At 46.6% G+C, this 21,928-nt stretch overlaps 1 protein-coding gene across 3 annotated transcripts in view; it reads left to right on the top strand.

The window, feature by feature from the left end:
* Positions 1-989: 989 nt before the first annotated feature.
* The window catches only part of LOC147438686 (uncharacterized), a 43,226-nt gene continuing 22,287 nt past the window's right edge, over positions 990-21,928 (top strand). For all 3 annotated transcript variants that reach the window (XM_086484697.1, XM_086484699.1, XM_086484700.1), the window contains exons 1-3: positions 990-1,143; positions 1,343-2,385; positions 10,872-10,921. In XM_086484697.1, coding sequence (XP_086340823.1) covers positions 1,828-2,385; positions 10,872-10,921 — 608 coding nt within the window. In that variant the 5' untranslated portion in view covers positions 990-1,143; positions 1,343-1,827. The remainder of the gene's footprint in view (positions 1,144-1,342; positions 2,386-10,871; positions 10,922-21,928) is intronic.

Here is a 21,928-nt window from a genome sequence, read left to right on the forward strand (position 1 = left end):
CTATCTCCCCTCTAGGCTCTGTGCATCCCCCCTCAACCTCGGCCCTAGATCCCCTCTGGGTGGGACCCTCGGGACTAAGTGGCACAGCATGGGAGGGTGGGATCTACGGCCAGGGGATTGTGGGCCGTAGATCTAGAATGCGGGTATCCTAGATTACTTTTGACAAAAGTAATCTAGGGTATCCGTGGTTTGAAAGTAATTTAGGGTACCCTCTTTTACGGGCATGGGTTTTGAACCCGTGACCTCACCCATGAGAGGCGCATACCCTAAGGGGTCCTAATTTACTTAAAACATGTATGCAAAAGGGTGATACTCGAAAGTAATCTAGGGTACCCTAGAGTACAAAAGGATACCCTAGATTACAAAAGGGTACCCTAGATTACTTTCGACGCCGCTACCCACATTTACGACCCACAATCCCCGGATCGTAGATCCCACCCTCCCATGCCCATGCCACTTAGACCCGAGGTGAGCCGACACAGTGTGATATAATGACGAGGACCGAGTCATCCCCCTGGCTAGCCTCAGCACTAAAGGGCACGAGGCATTAAAGGAAGCTCAAGAGGTGGGATCTACGGCTGAGAAGCCCGGGCACAAAAGCAGAGGCGCGCAGGGCCGTAGGATGCCTAGAAGTAAACTAGGACGCCGAAAAGTAAACTTGGACATGGGCACACCCTGTCGACGTTTACTTATCATGCATTTGTTGCCCACTATGGTCAACGTATGCGCATAGGGGGGTTGGATAATTCATGCGCCTTGCCCGACATCTACCAGGGTTCAAACCCGCGTGCAACACCTCATGCCTCATTTTTTTGAGCCCTCAAATCTCCTTGAGATTCGTGCCCGGGCTTCTCAACCGTCGATCCCACCTCCCGAGCTTCATTTAATGCCCGTGCCCTTTAGTGCTGAGGCTTGGCTAGGCCCTTTGTCCCCTCTAGGGCCTAGAAGATAGGATCATGATTCGCGTCAGATTCGCGTCCAAGAAACCATAGGTTTAGTCAATTTTACAACTGGTCGAGCCAAAAAGTTCGAGCGTGCAAAGGTTTTGAGAAGGCCTGCTGACACCCGTCACGAGGCCTGAGCTCACGCGCATTACATGCTCATCCTCCTCCTTGACCATCCTTGCAGGCTCGCGCTGCAGAGGTATGTACGCTCATTCTCTCTCTCTCTCTCTCTCTCTCTCTCTCCCCATTTCGAACTCTCTCTCTCTCTCTCTCTCTCTCCCCATTTCGAACTCTCTCTCTCTCTCTCTCTCTCAAATATTCGAAATGGAGAGAGAGAGAGAGAGAGAGAGAGAGAGAGCTCTTTTACACACATCACGAAGCATGTACATTCTACTCAGGTATTCCTGGTGCATATGCGGAGGGCAGGGTCTGAGTGTGAGAAATTGCCCATGAAAAGGCGCCAAGCATGTCATTGACAATGTTCTTATGATGCACGAATCAACAGAATGGAGCATCTTTTATCCTTCTTGAAGGTTTTTTGCATACATCGAGAGTATGGTGTGAAGTTTTCTAGAAGCTCTGCAAAAGATGTATCTTTAACAGTGTAAGGGACCCCACACAAGGCTTCTTTTGCGGCAGATTGTCACATGGACTCTAATTGTATCGACAGGAGCAAGTGGTACATTCTCCGTCTTGTGACATGGATTCTAATTGTATTAACAGGGGCAAGTGGAACAGTCTCTGTCTGTTGAAGGTTTAGCAATGATGACACAAACACCATAACTGTATACGCACAGATCAAGAAATAGAGTATGATCATCATTCTTGTAGAGACAATTGATGCAGCCCATGATAATATACAATCCGAATATTTTTCTTCATAATGCTGTGCCATGGGGGCTTGATTCTTCTTAGATCACCTGGACAGATTGCTGGTTATTCAGAGAATGAAATTGAGAAGCCTTTTAAAGAGCTTGAAACAAGATTGAGCCATTGCAGGCAAGTTCCAAGGAGCCAATTGTTTGATTTCAAACCCGATAAATTTAAAAGAGAATCAGTGTTGAAGCCGACAAACCTGCCATACAAAGGCAAGCCTTTGGGGAGAGAGGAGGCCAAGCTTAAATCACCAGAAGCAAGCAGTGCTAGCAACGGTGAATACATTGAGGATGAAGTGTCCAAGAAGAGCAAGAAGACGCTGGTGTCAGACGCCTCTTGCAAGCAGGATGTTTTTGGATTGTCAGGCAGTGACCGTTTCAGTGAAATGCAATTACCGTATGCCCGAGATTCTAATGGTGAGGACTGGAGGAGCCTGTCACGTGCCCTTGCCTCAGGTCCAAAGGTTTCTGCCATATCCAACCGCGACCTTATGAGGATTGCAGAGTTGAGATTTTCAAACGATATGAACGAGGGGGATAGTGGAAGCCAAGTGGTGCTTCTACAGGTAGGACATTTACTTCAGGCTTGCTTCAAAATGGCCTCCTTGCTTCTAATGTATTGTGAATGAATGGATTTCAATATTGCAAGTTTCCGTAAAGATCTTTTGAACATTTGTAATTGCAAATGGAAGAGATTTTGAATATCTTGTGATACATAAGAACGTTTCTCAGGCATGTTTAATCATCATTGCTTTCCAGTGAATTACTTTGAGAAGCTTCTTTCAGCATTTTGTCTTTGTAGTTATTGTGAGGCACATGTCTTTAAGCATTTGAATGGCACTCTGTTTTCTGAAACCAAGACACTAAAGCCAGTACAATTTATGGAATTATAGCCAACTTTAACAAGCAAAAGGTGCTTTAATCCCCACTGTCACAATGTAGAAGAGCAACTGCACTACCATCCAAGCGAAGCTCCGGGTGACTCCGAATGTAGTCGCGGATGCCCAATCTCCCACATCTCACGGGTAAGCTCTCCAAGAGAGTCTCCAAGGCACTGAAGTCCCACTCCAGTCTGTAGATCCAAGGCAATGAACTTGTCCAAGAAGAGATCCAGGATCCTCTCCTTAAGTCCATGTAGATGCTCCTGTGTAAGCAGGTGATCTGACGTGTCGAGGTCAAGTGGTAAGTATCTGTCCACCCAAGATGAGTGGTGTCTTCTCTGGGAATGTTGGAATCCCATATGCCATGAGCATGGCCATATCTCGTGTGAACTCCTTTGATGAGTGCATAGGTGTGTCCATAGAAAACCACAAGTCACCACCCCCTCTAGAGTGCGTAACCGCCGAATGATGGCTGGAATGAAAGGATCTGCCAAGGATCGTACGCCTGCAGATGTTCAAGCCGACGTCGAAGATCCCGTGTATTGCAGCAGTCACTGAGAGACTGCATGGACCACCATCGGATGGTGTCCTGGCAGGAGGTAACTTCATTCTCTTTGAAAAACACAAAGCCGAGAGGCTTCTGTCCACCCATAAACGCAACTGCGAGGTGATGAAAACGCTGCTGTCCAGCGATTTTCATCGTGCAGTACGCTCCTGGCATGGTCTGGAGCGGTGCTGGGGGTTTGGGGACGGTGGGGAATCAATGTCACAACCCTAGGTGGGCTGAAAACACAGAAAAAACAGAAGGTGTTTATGGCTGAAATCCGACGGAAGTGGAGATGATACGGGCCGGCAAGGCACCGGATGCCAAGCCGGTCTGGAAGGCAAGATCAAGTGGGTGAGGCTAGCGCTCCCCCTCTCTTGCAAAATGTTGCCCTGCTGTCCTGAAAACGCAGATGTCTTTCTTTGCTTCGGGTGCAAAAACGCTGATGCTCCTGCCCTGCAATCGCTGCAAACGCTGGTTTTTTCTTGCTGGACAGCTGCACCCAAAAACGCAGGTACATGCTGAAAACGCAGGTAGAGGGGGAGGGGGTTTTCCGGCGACGAAAATGGCCAGTAAGGGTAGCGCTGGCAGCCTCAAGCAAAAATGCAAGCAGCCCAATAGAAAACGCTGGCTGATGCTTCTTGGGAGAGAAGACCTGATGGGTTGATGCGCTTGGACCATGGAGAGCCTGAAGCTGCTGATACCATGTGAGAGTGCGCGTGTGCGGAAGAGAGAGAGAGAGAGAGAGAGAGAGAGAGAGAGAGAGAGAGAGAGAGAGAGAGAGAGAGAGAGAGAGAGAGAGAGAGAGAGCACAAACGCTAGATGTAGGAAGAGGGGGCGATCAGCCCCCCATGACTACCATGAGTAGAAGACCCAATACAGTGTGTCAAGACTATGTGGAAGTGGGTACCCCCCTGACCCCATATATAGGTGCACAAGGGGAGGTAGGTATGAATGTACGGCTAGTGTACCTCCGCGACAGAAAAATGCAGATGCAGTCCCACTCCAGTTTGTAGATCCAAGAAATGAACCTGTCCAAGAAGAGATCCAAGATCCTCTCCCTAAGTCCATGTAGATGCTCCTGTGTAAGCAAGTGATATGACGTGTCGAGGTCAAGTGGTAAGTGTTTGTCCACCAAAGATGGTGGTGTCTTCTCTAGGAATGTCGTGATCCCACATGCCATGAGCATGGCCATATCTTGTGTGAACTCCTGTGATGAGTGCATAGGTGTGTCCATAGCAAACCACAAGTCACCACCCCCTCGAGTGCGCAACTGCCGAATGATGGCTGGAATGAATGGATCTCCCAACGATCGTACGCTCGTAGATGATCAAACCGATGTCGAAGATACCGTGTACTGCAGCAGTCACTGGGAGACCGCATGGACCACCATCGGATGGTGTCTTGATAGGAGGTAACTTCATCCTTTGTGAAAAACACAAGCCAAGAGGCTGCTGTCCACCCAAAAATGCAACTGCGAGGTGATGAAAACGCTGCTGTCCAGCGATTTTCAGCGTGCTTGTACGCTCCCGGCGAGGTCCGGAGTGGTGCAGAGGGTGTAGGGAGGGCGGGCAATCAATGTCACAGCCCCAGGTGAGCTGAAAACAGAGAAAACAGCAGGTGTTTATGGCTGAAATCCGATGGAAATGGAGAGGAGACTGCCTGCAAGGCACCAGATGCCAAGCCGGTGTGTTGAAAGGCAAGATCAGGGTAGGAAGCCCAACGCTCCTTCTCGGTGCAGCAAACACTGCCTTCTGTCCAAAAATGCAGATCTGGCTGAAAACGCAGGTAGAGGGAGGGGGTTTTCGCGACGAAAGGGCCTGTAGAGGCCAGCGCTTGCTGTCTTGAGGTGTTCGCCATGTGGGAGAGCAAAAACGCAGATGGAGCAGGGTTTCTCAGCGATGGAAAACAGCATATCCCATCGCTTGCCTAGCTGATGCAAAACGCTGGCTGATCTTCTTGGGAGGGAGAACCTGATGCAGAAGGTGATGCGCCCGGTCTCAAGACCATGGGAAGCTCGCTACTGATACCATGTGATGCCTGAGCTCTGATACCATGTAAATGCACGTGTGCGGAAGAGAGAGAGAGAGAGAGAGAGAGAGAGAGAGAGAGAGAGAGAGAGAGAGAGAGAGAGAGAGAGAGAGAGAATAGACACAAACGTTGGTGTGGGGGAAGAGAGGGCGATCAGCCCCCCATGACTACCAGAGCAGAGGACCCGTACAATGATCAGATGATATATGTGTACCCCCCCTGGTCCCATATATATGAGTGACCAAGGTGGACGCCCAACCCCAAACTCGGGTGGTCGGACAAGGTACAACCTATACTATGGGTGGCCAACCCGAAGACACTAGCCGTACAGGAAGTGCCCTAGACCTACGTGAAGCAGCAGAGGTGTAAATCTAACACCCCCTCTCAGCACCTGATGCTGAACAAACCGCGTGAAGACGAAGATGTGAGGCAAATGATGAAGATGTCTGCTACGATGTCCATTGAAAAATAATACTCCGGCGAACTTTGCAACTGTAGCAGCAGTCTTGGGTGTCTCAACCACCGAGAGATCTCCATGGCAAAGTGCCATCACAAGCAGTGTAGTAAACTGCTGTACTCCGCCGATACAGGGTGAAGATACTGCGTGAAGGTCCCGAACTGAGTGTGAAAACAACTCCTTGTTGTAGAAGAAGTGCCAATAGACCTGCAAGTGTCCTGCCCAATAGGATCTGTGGTGTCTGTAGTCAAACCGTATGGAGAAAATGGGGAAATCCAGGAACCGTCGTGAGAGTGATCGGAAGCCTGTCAATGCGTGAACCTGTAACCTAGTGTGGCCAGGTGGCTAAGCTGTGTGAAACTCCAGGAAGGCCAGATGTAGCAATCTGCCCCGTAAACGTCCTCCGAAACAAGGAAAGCCAGATTAAACAGTCTGCACTGTTGAAGCTACTGTAAGTTGCATCAGTCTTGAGAGACCACACAGACCACCACCAGATTGTGTCCTGTCAGTACGTAGGGTAATCCAAGATGAGGGGAAAGCCAGACTCAATAGTCTGCACTGTGAAGGGCCCGTGAGAAGAGTGGTGGTCAGACCAAGATGTTTGCACCGTAATCATTGTGTATGAAGAAGGGAAGCCAGACTGAGAAGTCTGCATTGTGAAGATCATTAATGTGTGCGTCGTCTTGCCTGTATCTCCTACCTCCAATCCTCCGGTGTCAACCAAAACAGAATCCGCACCAACAACGCCATCAAACCGTATCTCGGTGTGGCTCTCAATGTGAATGAGTTGGGAGTGGCTTACTGCCCAGGTCGGGGGATAAGTGTGCTTTAAGATTATCGAGGGTGAGTATAAGCAACTCTGAAGGTGGCAATCCAAATGATCAAGAGTAAAGAAGAGCAACTGCACTACCATCCAAGCCAAGCTCCGGGTGACTTTGGATGTAGTCGCGGGATGCCTGATCTCCTGCATCTAGCGGGTAAACTCTCCAAGAGAGTCCAAAGCACTGAAGTCCCACTCCAGTCTGTAGATCCAAGCAATGAGCCTGTCCAAGAAGAGATCCAAGATCCTCTCCCTTAGTCCATGCAGATGCTCTTGTGTAAGCAAGTGATCTGACATGTCGAGGTCAAGTGGTATGCGTTTGTCCACCCAAGTTGGTGGTGTCTTCTCTAGGAATGTCGAAATCCCATATGCCATGAGCATGGCTATATCGCGTGTGAACTCCTCTGATGAGTGCATAGGTGTGTCCATAGCAAACCACAAGTCACCATGTAAGGTGCAGCGGAATGAATGTTGTATTTTCTCAAGATTAGTGATCTTTATTGCTCAAGGTTCCTTTTTAGTTCTTAGGGAAAAAGAGAGTTTTCCGTCTTATGGAGAGTGCTATGATCACGAACAAAGTGAGTGGATATTGTGCGTGCAAGTGAATGAGACTGAGAGAAGGAGAGAGAAGAGATACGACACCCGAGAGGTTGTAAAACCCTCCTCCGAAGGCCCCACTCTCGTCGGCGAGAGTGGTCTACTTGATTGCACAAAGGTGTACAATGCAAATGCAATGGACTGATGCAATGGGACTATGCCGATGACGACGACGGTGATGACGACGACGACTTCGTGGCTGAAAATTGGGATCTTCTATCTGCTGATTTTCATGGACTGTTTCGGGCTGAAATTGACTGTTTTGTCGCCGTGGTTATGGCTGAAAATGAATGGCTCTTGTCGGGTTCTTGCTGGGGCAAAAACGCTGAGAGGCTGGACCTGTCAGGCTGCGTTTTGGACTGTTTTTGTACCTGCTGGAAAACGCTGGTTATGCAGGCACATACATGCTGAAAATCGCTGGTGTGAGAGGGGTCCTAAAGCTGAGCAAAACGCTGATGTTGCTGGTGGTCTTCAATTCCAAAAACGCTGGCTCTTGGGCTGCCTGAAGGGGGATCAAAAACGCTAAGGTGGCTGGTTGGCTGGCGTTAGTGAGGGGCTGCAAAGACGCTGGCTTGGGGCAGATGCTAGGTGAGCACAACGCTATGGAAGAGGCTGATCTGCAAAGGGAACAAGCGCTAGAAGAGGGAAGCTTCAAGGCGATGGTTCTGTTGCCCGAATCCCCGTGAAGGAGGAGGTCCAAAAACGCTTGGGGGTGCTGGGGGGGGGGGGGGGGGGGGGGGGGGGGGGGGGGTATTGCTGAGAAGTTGCCTGTTGAGCGGGAAGCTCCTGCTGCCTCTTCTGCCAGAAAGTGCTAACTTGGGTTTGCTTATATATTAACTTAGCAAAATTGCCCTACCTACTTTTGTTGGAAAGTCACTTAAAAATAATAAGTGAAAATAACAAAAAATAGGAAAATAGGCTAAATGCACTGGAAAGTTCCCCTAACTGATGCTAATGGATTCTGATGGGAATTCCGATGATCATGCTGTGTGCAACCGGAGGATATGCATCCATGCCAAGTGACTGGGCATGCACGGTCTACGAATAGACTCACAAAAGTGCCAGATCACTGCTAATCTAGACTTGACTTGACTGACTGAACCCTGCTGTGGTGTAGCTTGTCCACGGACACATAGGTTTAAGATGTGTCACGTGACACACCACCCCCTCTGGAGTGCGCAATCGCCAAATGATGGCTGGAATGAATGGATCTCCCAAGGATCGTACGCTCGTTGATGATCAAGCCGATGTCGAAGATATCGTGTACTGCAGCAGTCACTGAGAGACCGCACGAACCACCATTGGTTGGTGTTCTGGTAGGAGGTAACTTCATCCTCTGTGAAAAACACAAGCCAAGAGGCTGCTGTCCACCCAAAAACACAACCGCAAGGTGATGAAAACACTGCTGTTCAGCGAATTCAGCATGCTCGTAAGCTCCTGGCATGGTCAGGAGCGGTGCAGAGGGTGGGGAATCATAGTCACAACCCCAAGTGGGCTGAAAACAGAGAAAACAGCAGTGGTTAATGGCTGAAAACTGTTGTAAACGAAGAGGATTTTTGGCTGGCAAGGCACCGGATGCCAAGCCGGGTAGGTCGATGCAAGATCCGGGTTGGAAGCCCAACGCTCCGCCTCTCTTGCAAAAACGCTGCTGAATCAGCCAAAAACCCAGGTGGAGGGAGGGGTGTTCCGGCGACGAATTGTTCCAGAAGTGTAGCGCTAGCAATAGAAACAGCAGATATGATGGTTGCTTGCAAAAGTGCAGGTGGCAAAGCATTCCTTCGCGATGGAAGCTGTCCAGAAGATGGCGCCACCCCCTCTTGCAGGCAGATTTGCAAAAACCCTCTTCGGGAGGAGAACGTGATGCTGGTAGTGGAAGCACCCTTAGAACTGGCAAGATTGGTAAAATTGCCACCTGGCTGAAAAACGCTAGGCCTGAGCAGGTGCTGGATTGCAGGATCTCCCAAGTATTGGCGACTGATACCATGTGAGAGAGAGAGAGAGAGAGAGAGAGAGAGAGAGAGAGAGAGAGAGAGAGAGAGAGAGAGAGAGAGAGACAAAAAACGCTGGTATGTGGAAGAGGGGGCGATCAGCCCCCCCACAGACTACCAAAGCATAAGACCTGTATCATCTGGAATTTGTACAAGTCTTATGCTTTCCCTCTTCCCCCAACGTCTCTCTCTCTCTCTCTCTCTCTCTCTCTCTCTCTCTCTCTCTCGCTTCCGCACATGCGCACTCTCAAGGCTGAAATCTGAGGGAAATGAAGAGGAATCTAGAAGTGGGGGTACTCTCTCTCTTTCTCTCTCTCTCTCTCTTCCGCACACGCGCACTCTCACTGATCAACAACTTTCTTTTGCTTAGCCCGAGTCTTCTAAAGAGCTATCTTTATTTTCCTGTATGTTTCATCCATATCTTACACATGTCTGCTTCAAATATCTTGTCTTTAGTCTGCAAAATGGGTGGGACTTTCTTCCCTCCTTCCACTATCTCAAATGGCGCCTGGCCTGTTGATGTATGCACAGTGTTAATGTAAACATATGCAACCAATGGGAGATGGTGTTCCGAAGTTGCCTTGTGCTCTGACACACAACATTTGAGCAGATCCAAGACAATAGAATTTGCCTCTTTTGAAGGTCCTTCAGTTTGTGAATGAAACGAAGATGAGTACTTTAGCGTAGTGCCCATGTTTTCAATAAATGCTTTCTAGAAAAGACTCGTCATACGTGGATCCTTGCCACTGGCAATTGACTGAGGCATCTCGTGATACTTAAAGTTCAAAAACATCTTAACCATATGTTATAGCTGAAAACTGGTTGCCCTAGGGCTCGCTCCTGTTGCCCTTAAATCCATCGGAATTGCCACAGATTATTGGTCACTGTCGCATTCTCAATCAACTGCGCCATATTGGTCACCTTGATGGAGGAGCCAGGTCTTTGTTATAACTTGTTTTCGAATCTTAATGCAGAATCAAGCTTTCATGTACTAATTTGTTGCCTAGCACTAGATTGTTGCACACGTCTAAGTTGTCAGTAGTGACTAGCCAGTGACCCCTTACCAAAGTCAGTATGTCTATTACTGAATGAAGTCTCCTTGATGGCATGCATCATGAGGAGCCCTCTTACTATGAGTCATGGCCCAGGAGAAAAAGTTTTTGTGAGTTTAACTTTCTGCACCTGAAACATACAATTACCTCTAAAATGAAGTGCAAGGATTTGGATATGAAAAGAATGTAGATCCTACAGTGGTATGTACTCACTGCCCTTGAGTCACTTGATGCCTTATTGGATGCATTCGTTTCGTTTGGCATTGCCATTGGTACTTGTATCAAATGGCTCAAATCATTGGTACTGATACCAGATGTCTTGGCTTTTAGTTGGATATAGGTGTCATACTTCTGCATTAGTTTGTTCCCATAATGAACTTCTACTAGCCAGCGGTTCACCAGGTTCTTATAACTACTACTGGTTTTATGCTCCTAGTATGATGCTTGAAGTTGAATGTATGCTAGAATATAGATATACTTGAAGTTTAATCTATGTTACTGGTTCCTTTTGAGGTTTCTGAGGTCAGTACCTACTCTTTCCCTTCGACTGTTTTCAATTCTGCCATTCATTTTGCAACGCTATTTAATTGGTTTCCGATTGCCTATGAATCAATAGCTGGTTAGTGGTGTAGGCCTTGTCTGTAAATGTTACAATGATTTTTTTGTTTGGCATGCTGAACAGAAAGCACTCTTTTGGCTTGGTTATTTGTCAAAGCAGTCTCATATCACAGGGTAACGATTCTGAATCCCTATCTTGTTAACATTCCTGTACATTGAAGAGATGTTCTGTTTATTAGTGTTAAAATGTTCAGTTTTACAAGGAAAACAATTTCAAAGTTACAGCCTAGCACAAACTACCCAGCTCTATGATACTTCTGGGCGACATTACTTTTAAATTTGATCAGTGAAGATTGTTTGTGATGGCACATGGATGGCAAATCTTTGTTCTGGTTACTAAAAACACAAGGCAGATGATGCTATGTCTTTCTTACTCGGACATGCACAGGACGAGGTTAGACTCTAGAGAAGACAAGGACCTGACGTTCCACACATTTTGAAAGAATGTCAGGTTTATGAGAGGAAATAAGTCATGGCTTGTCAGCCACAACGGATGATAAACGTGATCAGAATCAGAGATCGCAGTAATCCTAGCTCCCTTCCTTCCATAGCCACATTGAACAGGGAGCGAGGGTAGGAACGTGTCAAAGTGCAGTGGAAGGTGTGGTGACAAGGGAACGAGAGAGAGAGAGAGAGAGAGAGAGAGAGAGAGAGAGAGAGAGAGAGAGAGAGAGAGATATTAAATGAAATGAAATGTTATATTAACGTCTTCAAAAGGCCAAAGTGACCTATGAGACCAGAAAGTTACAATGTGGTGGATCTGATACAAAGTCAGAGTGATAGAATAAACTAACTAACAAACTAACAACATAACAAAACAAAAATACTATGGCATCCTAAGCTGCTCGATATGAACCAAGCAAAGTACGTAGCTAGCTGGGATAACCAAATAGCTAAATCACCGGAGATCCAACATCGGTCGCTTGCGGATCTCATCAATCTCCTCCATGGTCAGTAGTCTGACCGGGCGTCGTGCATGTCTAGCCAAAGTGATCCGTCTTCTGATGTAGCCTCCGTGGATGCTGTGTAGTCCTCCGCAGTCGTGGGCGCCTGGATCTCCCAAGCTCAATCGCTTGGTCGATCAGTGTGCCTCTGGTGGGAGATGAATGTGGGCTTTGCTGTGGGAGTAGCTCCTTCGGCTATCCAGTGTCTACTCTAAAGAAATCTGTGATCTATCTCTGAGACTGGCTAGCCACTCCTCTCATCAGGCTATCTCTGTGTCTGTGCAACTCGAGCAGGAACAAACCCAGGCATCTCTGATCCTCGTACCCCATGATTCTGGAGAGTGGTCCAAAACCCTCTCTAAACAAGCAATGGAAGCGGCCTCGTATCTCGTAGTAGATGGGGCAGCGGCATGTATAGTGCAACTCTGTCTCAGGCTCCATGTCACACAAGGGGCATGTCCTGGCCTTTGCTGGTACTCTGCTGTATCTCCCAGTCTCAATCCGCAGCTGGTGTGAAGATGTGCGTATCTGGCCAATAGCACATCGTATCCCATGAGACAGGTGGGTGTCCATGTATCTGGGTCTCGTCACAAAACCATCTGGAGAGTGGTACAAGCCCTACGGGGCACAAACTTTGCGAATCAAGAGAGTACAAGGCTACTCACAGTGCTGGAATGGGGGCGCCCCCCTCTCCCTTTATAGGGGGCCAACAAAAATGCCAGACCAGCCTAAAATACCCCTGACCCATAACTGGGAAAAAACTGGGAAAATAGGCTGAATCCTCCCACATGCCTAGAAGTTGGAAACACCCCACAAGGCCAGGCACAGCCACAAAGAAGCTCACTCACAAGATCTAGACGGGGAAACCCAAGAGATGACCTCCAAAACTATAATAGAAGGGGGGTAGGAACAGGAGTAAAAACTAGAGGGTTGGGAATACTTATGGTTGCTTAGATTGCCTAATGACTATCTGTGTTATGGGGTGTCAGGTTTGGAGCTTTACTCTCTCTACTAGGCTCTCTGCTGGTGGAGGTCTTCTGGGCGCCCCATAGTTTTCTCCAATGTCTTCTTTGAGTTAGCCTCCCCAACTTTGGATTATAGGAGCCACCTTCAACAAGTGGACTCTCTTCTACAGTAACCAAGACCTCCTTGGCATCTCCAGTTTAGTGCTCTCGATGGTTTACCAATATATTTCTTGGTGATGCTTGTCATAGAAGTGATGATGTGGCACCGCCGATTGGAGGAGAGAGAGAGAGAGAGAGAGAGAGAGAGAGAGAGAGAGAGAGAGAATGGCGATGAAGTGATGACGTGGCAATTTCGTACAAATGCTGACATTGCATCTTTAAAAATTGCGGTGGAAAAATTAGGTGCTAGCGTGGTAGCCCTTACGCAATTTGAAAGCTTTTGGGTGCAAGTTATTGAAAGTAGGTGCTTTTGCAGACATCGCCAGCTTGTTGATCCGCTACTTTTTGGCCAAGAGCCTTCATAGAGGGCCACTTATACAAATCAGCTTATTAGCAGAGTGGAGCCTCCGGTAGTTGTACTCTCTGATCATCTAATATAAAAGAAGTATTGCAAGGGGCGCCAGACTTTGGGGCCAATGCAATCTGTAAGTGAAACTCTGCCACTTCATGTTGCGGCTACTTTGAGTATGAAGTTCGCTATGTTGTTGTTTGTTGTTGTGAAAGCAAGTTATATACCAGAGCTTGAGAGCTTGAGTCGATTCTTCTTCTATGGAGGATCCATTCCGACTTTTTCTAGCACACGCCATGGATTCTGATAGAGGATCTTGATAGAGAATTCGATAAAAAATGGGAGCGTGTCCTGCCTACAATTTTGTAGGAAGAGGAATCTTATAGCAATGGAGATTCACTTGAGGAAACTTTGATTGAGGATCTACAACTTGTAGATCTTCGACGACAATTGCAAGCTAGCACTTGTGCAAAGCGCTTGATGAAGTTTTATAGGGATATAAAATATACCAAGTCTCCTAAAGATCAACCAATTCTAGAGTTCTATTGGAGCTGACAGAAGTTCGCCAATCAGTCCCTCAAGTCGGCAATGAAAGTTAAAGCAAAGCCGAAATCTGACAATCAGCTCTCTCTCTTTTGACAAAAGAGGAAAATCAATGAACTACCAAAGCACTAGAGACACTCACGCAAGAAATGGAGCTCCGAGCCTTTCTCCGATGTCTTGATTGGCAATCTACTTTTGAAGAACTAGAAGAAGAAGAAGAAGAAGAAGAGAATTTTAACATCGTAGGAAAGTATCCCAAGAGACCTTAAAGATCTATCCGACGAGCAAAGTTGAACTGAAGACCTGTTATTCAAGAAACACTGCCAACGTGTTCACTTTGAAGACAACACTGGTCCTTCTTCTCCTTCTTTCAATGAGGATGATCGATGGGAGGCAAAGAAACGAAAGCAATGGAAGAGCATACGGCGAAAGAGCTACAAGAACTCTTGTCGCTCAGACATCGACACTGCTTCTGACGACTCTAATTCCTACACCTTTGGGACCACTTTTAGCAAAAACAAGAATCATCTGATTCAAGATCCAAAGTACGACAACCTTGAGCAAAGGAAGGGCAAGAAGGAATTTAGGATGGGCCCAAAGCATAAAGTTCGACACTTTCTCTGGCCACAAGGACACCCATAGTTCAACGCCGCTTTTTCCGGTGGCAAGGGTACTGAAGCCTCAAAGGTTTGGAAGGTGGCATCCCAGTTGAAAGGGAATGCATAGACTTGGTGGTCTACACTTTTACTGCATTGGAAAGCACCTAAAAACTGGGTTAAGTTCAAGAAATTGTTTTCATCTATTTGGCTAACTCCCCAGTTTGAAGCCGATGTTTTGACGGTTTGGAATCATCTCTAGATGGAGGAGGAAGATACCATCTCAACCTACAATCGGAGGTGTTGGGGTACATTCCTACCAGTGGCTTCTTTCCGGAAGCCTCAAGGAATAGATGGAACGATCTTGTTGCGGTATACCCAAAGAAATCTAAAGATAGCAGAGGTCTTTGAGTATACGACGACTCATGGAGGAGCTATGTACAATTTTTCATTAAGAAAAGGATTGTTGACTTATGCAGCAGATGAGCCAGTGACCAAAATTGTAGAGAAAGAAGCATCAAAGGACAAGAAGAAATCCAAGAAGTTGGTACAAAAAAAGAAACCCTAGAGTTGTCTACTGAGCAGAAGGCTGAATTCGCAGTGTAAGTGCTTCGGGTTCGGTGAAACAAGGTATATCTTAGCCAAGCCTCCTACGAAAGAGGAGAAGGCTGAAGACAAACCGAAAACATCCAAGGCGATAAAGAAAGAGCTAAGAAGGGGAAAACGATGCTGGACTTGTACTAGATTATATGGAGACGCTTAAGAATCACACGGATTCCAATATAGAGCTCTGTAGGATGTGGGGCAAGGTACAAGATCAAGAAGCCCTCATTTTCTTTGACAGCGGAGAAGGCCGACTTTACATTGACATAAATGGCGGCTCTTTTGGGAATCAAGCTTGAAGACATGGGGCCACAGTGTTAGCGGCACCGGGACATGAAGTCGCCATAACTCTTGTCATAGGCAAGCTGTGGCTGCACTGCTAGGGTTACATAGGGCATGAGGAGTCAAGACTTCAACATTATGCCTTTGAAAGGAAGGGTGTGAAGTTCGTTTAGAATGCCTTGACACGCTCATAACAATTTCGTGGTGGACTTTGGGGCAAAGAATATCCAGCTTAACAATAGTAAGGATAGGGAAGTGCGAGCCAAGTTGGTTAAATGCAAAGCTACAAACTTGATCTTTTCCTTTCCTTTCTAGTTATCACGAACATACATCATTTGGAATTGACGAATAACCTAAGAAGAAGATCATAATTGCGTGAACCATCATAAGTACAAAAATTTATCTTTTTCTCGAGCTGGGAGAGTGACTTTGTTCTCTTCTTGTGCCTCCACCCATGCCTAGATCTTGAAGTGAAGAGGAGGAGCTAATTGAGGAAGGCGAGGAAGAGGGTGAAGAGTACCGATGTCTTTGCCTATGGTGAGATTTCCTTGATGACACGGTAACTCTGTAACACTGGATGAAGATCCATCTGAGAAGGGACCGGATGACTTTGAAGTTAAGGATGAACTTCGACTTGGGTGGACTCTCTTCCTTTGCTTTGAAGTAGAGCATCCACTTTTCCTGGAGTTGCTCCATTGCCTTGAAGAGCTGCTCTCTTTCACTTGTTAGGTGCAACGGAATGAATGTCTGCACTTTGCTCAAGATGAGTGCTCCGAACTGTGCTCAAGGTTCCTTTTTGCTCTTATGGAAGGGAGAGCCTTCTGTTCTTAATGAGAGAGTGCAATGATCACAAACAAAGTGAATGGACACTGTGCGTGCAAGTGTATGAGACTGAGAGATAGAGAGAGAAGAGAGATACAACACCAAAGACGTTGTAAAACCCTCCTCGGAAGGCCCCACTCTCGTCGGCGAGAGTGGTCTACTTATGATTGCACAATCTGGTACAAATGGTATGCATGGTATGATGCAAGTCTAGGCTATGTCGACCATGACGACGGTGATGACAAAGTGGACCTAAGGGCTGAAATCTGCAATCTTTCTATTGCTGTCCAAAAACGCTATGGCTGAAATCTGCTAATCTTCTATCTACTGAATTGTGACTCTATGTCGATGACGACGATGCGACGACGACACGCTGAAAACGCAGATTTCAGCATCTACGTTTTCCGGGCTGAAACTGTAAACCTTGCAGAAACTGACCGTGCGGCGAGGAACTGTTGTGAGAAGGCGAGATCTGCGAGGTTCGGGACTTTATCTGTGGGTGCTAACTGCTGAAAACTGAAAACGCTGATGCTCCTTGCTGTTCCGTCGCAGTAAAGCTGCAAAACGCCGGGGGTGATCTGCAAACCAAAAATGCTAGGCTGTTCTGATGTCCTGTTGTTGTCGCCGGAATCTGCAAGTGCAAATCGCTGGCTGATCTGGTCCAAAAACGCTAGGCTGTTGCTGTTGGAGCAAAAACACTAGGTCTCTTGGGGGGGTTCTGCTGAGAAGGTGCCTGTTGAGCATGGGCTCCTGCTGCCTCTTCTACCAAATAGTGCTAGCTCTAGTTTGCTTATATACAAACTTACTCAATTTGCCCTACCTACTTTCCAACAAAAGTCACTTAAAAATAATAAGTGAAAAATGTCAAAAATAGGTAAAATAGGTTTAATGCACTGGAAAATTCCCCTGATGGATTCTGATGGGAATGCTTATGATCATGCTGTGTGCAACCAAAGGATATGCATCTATACTAAGTGACTGGGCATGCACGGTCTACGAATAGACTCACAAAAGTGCCAGATCACTTCTAATCTAGACTGACTGGACTGATTGAACCCTGATCATGTTGTAGCTTGTCCACGGGCACATAGGGTTGGATGTGTCACGTGACATCGCTTCATTGACCTTTTCATTCTTCTTGTAATGGGAAGGCACCACATGCCAACGGAAAAGAATAGACGAGGCAAGCTTTTAGGCACTTCAAATAACAATTGAATCGAGAGAGAGTGCACGACATGTGAGATGGGGAGTGGTGGTCCACCCTAAGAGAGCACTGGCCCCAAACCTTTACGCCCCTTTCAGTCTTGCTTCAACTGAGTACAACGCCAGAACCCTGCACTCTGTACTTCCACCCGGAAGATTGCCAGTGAGTGGACCCTAGACACGTATTTAAAGGCCCTTGGCCTTGGTAACGCAATACATGAAAAGCATTTGGTCTAAAAACACATGAACTCCAAAAGCCAGCGCTTAAAAGCAGCCAACGCGTTTTGCATAAATCCGTACTGCCACGTCAGCAACCTGTTAGCGCGTTTTACGAGGCTATCCGTACAGAGTGCCACGAGCAATTTGTGATATCCCCCCTTCTTGAAAGAAGAGTAATCGTCCGCAATTATCGTATATCTGCAAAACAACTCAAGTTAGCTCAAAAATTTCGAGGGGTCATTTTGATGGACAATCAGTTTTCTCATTCCAGATCGGAGCTCTTGATATTCCGCCGTAGCAAATTAGCCATCACACCCAGACCGCGCTGATCTGAACAGGTGTCTCGATGCACTAAAATTACATAGCTAGGAAACTAATACAATTAGGAATATTCAATGGTTGGCACATCACAATGCAACACTAATGCTCACATATGCATGTTACAAGACATAGAAACATACAGTCACCGATGAACACTCTCCCTTCAAATAACCATCTTGGTCCGGGCCTTGAGTTGTTCAACGACTCCCTCATGATTCCTCTTGCAAATAACCTAAAAAGGTTCGGGCTATGTTATATAGAGGCCAAACACTCCCAAGACCGCAGCCTGCGTCGCTTGGAGGTGCTGAGCGTAACCACTACTCAGACTTCTTAATACTTCCCCCTGTAAATAACCACAAGGGTCTGGGCCATGAGTAAAAATAACAATTTTCAAACATTCAATACTCCCCCCGCAAATAACCACAAGGGTCCAGTCCATGCATACATGCAAGCATTCTCAAACAACAATTCTCTTCAGTACTTCTCTTGGGAGAAAATCACTCGTCATTGACACCAGTATTAAAATGAGAGTCAAACAATTCAAATCGGCACCAAGGCAGGTTTAAAACAGATTCCATCCATTTCAAACAAATTTCAAACAGTATTTTATCAAATAAAGCTCGTAAGTATCTAAATACAAAAGAATAATCATTTGGTTTTTTGTTTGGACAGCCAAACTTTGAGGACAACTGGCTTGTCCTTCTGCATCAAGGTAATTGTATGGTTCCGGATCCGGAGTGTTGCGTCATTCTTGTCATGCCAAGGCATGCTAAAGAGAATGTTGCAGTCGCCCAACTTCTTAATGTGGAAATCGGCATTTCTGTGATATCCTTGGATAGTCACTGGAAGAGCACCAATGAGCGGCACCACTCTCTGAGTTTGTCCCGTGGCTAGCTCAGCTTTAAGTTCGCCACCCTGTGCATTATAATCAAAGTCCATTTGCTTCAGGAATTCTGGATGGATAAAGTTTTCAGTTGCTCTTGGGTCGAAGAAAATTAGGGCTTTCAAGCTGTTGACTTTGCCATATGCTCCACACAATTTATTTGTACTTTCAAGGTTTATGCCATAGATGTCAGGTACAAGGCCAATGGCTGGTTTAGCTTGTTTGACTGGAGATGGTGGTCCTAGAGTTTTGTTGACCGTGGGCGCGGGCATCGGCTCTGCTAGTGTGTCAGTGCGAAGGGGACAACCAAAATAATTATGCTTTGTTTGAAAGCATCCAAAGCATTTGCCTTCTTGTAATAAGGTGTCTCCTTGTTGAGGCGTCAAACGAGCCCTTTGCGGTTGACCTTCACAAGAATCTCAAGACTTTGTTCGTTGTTACCGAGAGTTTTGGTTATTGTCGGCAACATAAATAAATACCGAAAAGGGCACCAAGGTTTGGGGCCAGTGCTCTCTAGGGTAAAACTTCGCCACTCCCTCCCGTCTCGTGTTTCGTCTATCTCTTTCAATTCAGTGTTATTTGAAGTGCTAAAGGTCTATTCGGTTTGTTCTTTTCCGTTGCACGTGGTGCCCGTCTTGTGACAGTGGTATCAAAGCTTCAGGCGTGTGCTTTTCTGAAAGCATGTAGGTCCTACCAAAGAGCAGATGGACCAAACCAGTGCTTCCAAAGTCTATTGGAATTTTATTCGAAGAATCTTCGTGGCCCAATCCCGGACTTATTAGCCACTCCCACCCTTACTTCATCGCACATCGGACACGCTCCCGTCTTCATTGCTCTGTCTTACAGGGCATAAGCCATAAAGATCAATTTCAGAGAAGCATAAATTTTTTTTTTTCAAGCCGTTGTTTTTCTTAGAGACAGTGCCATGCAGTGGTGGATGTCTATAGCTACCAAGCCACACACTTCAAGGACTTGGCAAGCTTTCAAGAAAATTTTTGCCCGAAGTTATATGGTTTCTGGTAGAGTGGGGTATCCTGAAATGCTTGCCACGGAAACCCTTGCAAAGATGACGACTTGAAATTTCTCGACATATCTCATCAGGTGTCTCGTCCCGAGCTAAAAACCTTGGAGGTCCAGTGTGATTGCTATGTCTTGGGACTACCATCACCACCACAGGAACACTGTCTGTCGAGGCTTGTTTCAACTATTCAAGAGCTTATGAACCATGCTGCAGACGGCTATAGCCTTATACAAGAAATCTAACCCTAATCTTGGTGCAGGTTTCAGAATGGAAAGCCAGTCGTCTTTTCAAGCTCGATTGATGTCGAGATTGCTTTTAAGTCTGAGTTCTGTTTGAGGACTTGTTTGTGATCCTGCTTGGAATTTGTTTGAAATGGATTGTATTTGTTTTGAACCTGTCTTGGTGCTGATTTGAAATGTTTGACTTTGGTTTTAACACTGGTTTCAATGATTGGTGATTTTACTCCTGGGTGGTAGTATTGAAAAATGATGTTTGACAATGCTTGTGTATACTGATTGCCCGGACCCTTGTGGTTATTTGCGGGGGGAGTATCGAATGTTTGAAAAGTGCCGGTTTTACTCATGGCCCGGACCCCTGTGGTTATTTACGGGGGGAGTATTAAGTAGTCTGAGTAGTGCTGACTCTCAACACCTCCAAATGACGCAGGCTGCAGTCTGGAGGCGTTTGGTTATAAAAGGCCTTTATATCTCCCAGCCCGAACCTTTTTAGGTTATGCGGGAGGAGTGATGAGGGAGTCGTTGAACAGCTCATGTCCCGGACTTGGTTTTTTTCGGGAGAGTGTTCATCGATGACTTTACGTTTCTATGTCTTGTAAACTTGCATATGTGAGCATTTGTGTTGCATTGTGATGTGCCAACCACTGAATATCCTTATTGGATAGATACTTCTGGGAAGTGAACGACCCAAGACATCAAGAGTTCTGATCTGGAATGAGACTCCTTATTGGATGAGATACTTTTGGGAAACCAACGACCCAAGATATCAAGAGTTTCAATCTGGAACGAGACTCCTTATTGGATGAGATTCTTCTGGGAAGTCAACGACCCAGGAAATCAAGAGCTCCGATTTGGATTGAGAAAACTGATTGTCCCTTGGAAATTTTTGAGCTATCCTGGGTTGTTTTGTAGGTATGCTTTAATCGCGGACGATCACTTTTTTTCAAGAAGGGGGGATGTCACAAATTGCTGAAGTGTCAAGCCACTGAAAAACGGAGCCAACCTACAGATCCCGGCCGAGAAGCCTGAACCCTAAGAAGCAAAAGCAGCAGCAGAAGAAGAAAAAGAAGCGGAAGAAGTTCCCACCAACTTGCGGGATTGTTTCGATTGGCCCCAAGTGAGATAAACGCATTAAAATAAAGCAAGCTGACACACACACACACACACACACACACACACACACACACACACACACACACACACTGAGAAGATGTGGCAGCAGTACAGAGTCCCGGATTTTACACTAACATGTTGACGTGGCAGACCTGTACGGATTTTCACGTTTTACACTGATTGCTCACATGGCAGAATTGTATGGATTTCTGTTTTTGCGATGACAGCTTTTGGGCATTTGCTTTTGGACCAGATGCTTTTGAGTTTCTAATTTTTCATGTAAATTGCTTTTTATAGGCCAAGGGCCTTCAAATATGAGCCAAGGGCTCATTCTCTGGCATGCTCGCGTGAGGTGCAGAGGATGGAGTATTGTCGATGTACTGAGTTCAAGCAATATAGAGAAATACCGAAAGGGGCACCAAGGTTTGGGGCCAGTGCTCTCTAGGGTGGAACTCCGCCACTCCCCGTCTCGTGTGTCGTCTATCTCTTTCAGTTGAGCGTTATTTGAAGTGCTAAAAGTGTAAGGTGCAGCGGAAGTGAACGTTGAACCTTGCTCAAGATGAGTGCTCTGAGCTGGGCTCAAGGTTCCTGGGAGAGCCTTCCGTTCTTTAGTGAGAGTCTAGAGAGTGCAAGTGATCACCAACAAAGTGGATAAACACTGTGAATGAAGGTGCAACCGTGCATGAGACTGAGAGATAGAGAGAGAAGAATACGACACCAGGATGTTGTCAAACCCTCCTCCGAAGGCCCCACTCTCTATGGCGAGAGCGGTCTACTTATGATTGCACAAATCTCTACAATGCTTGGACTTGCCGACGATGTCGACGACGATGAGACGGGCTGAAATCTGAGAATGCTAAGG

This window comes from Adiantum capillus-veneris, chromosome 16, assembly GCF_014529385.1.
Source record: "Adiantum capillus-veneris isolate H3 chromosome 16, ASM1452938v2, whole genome shotgun sequence".
Lineage (NCBI taxonomy): Eukaryota > Viridiplantae > Streptophyta > Polypodiopsida > Polypodiales > Pteridaceae > Adiantum > Adiantum capillus-veneris.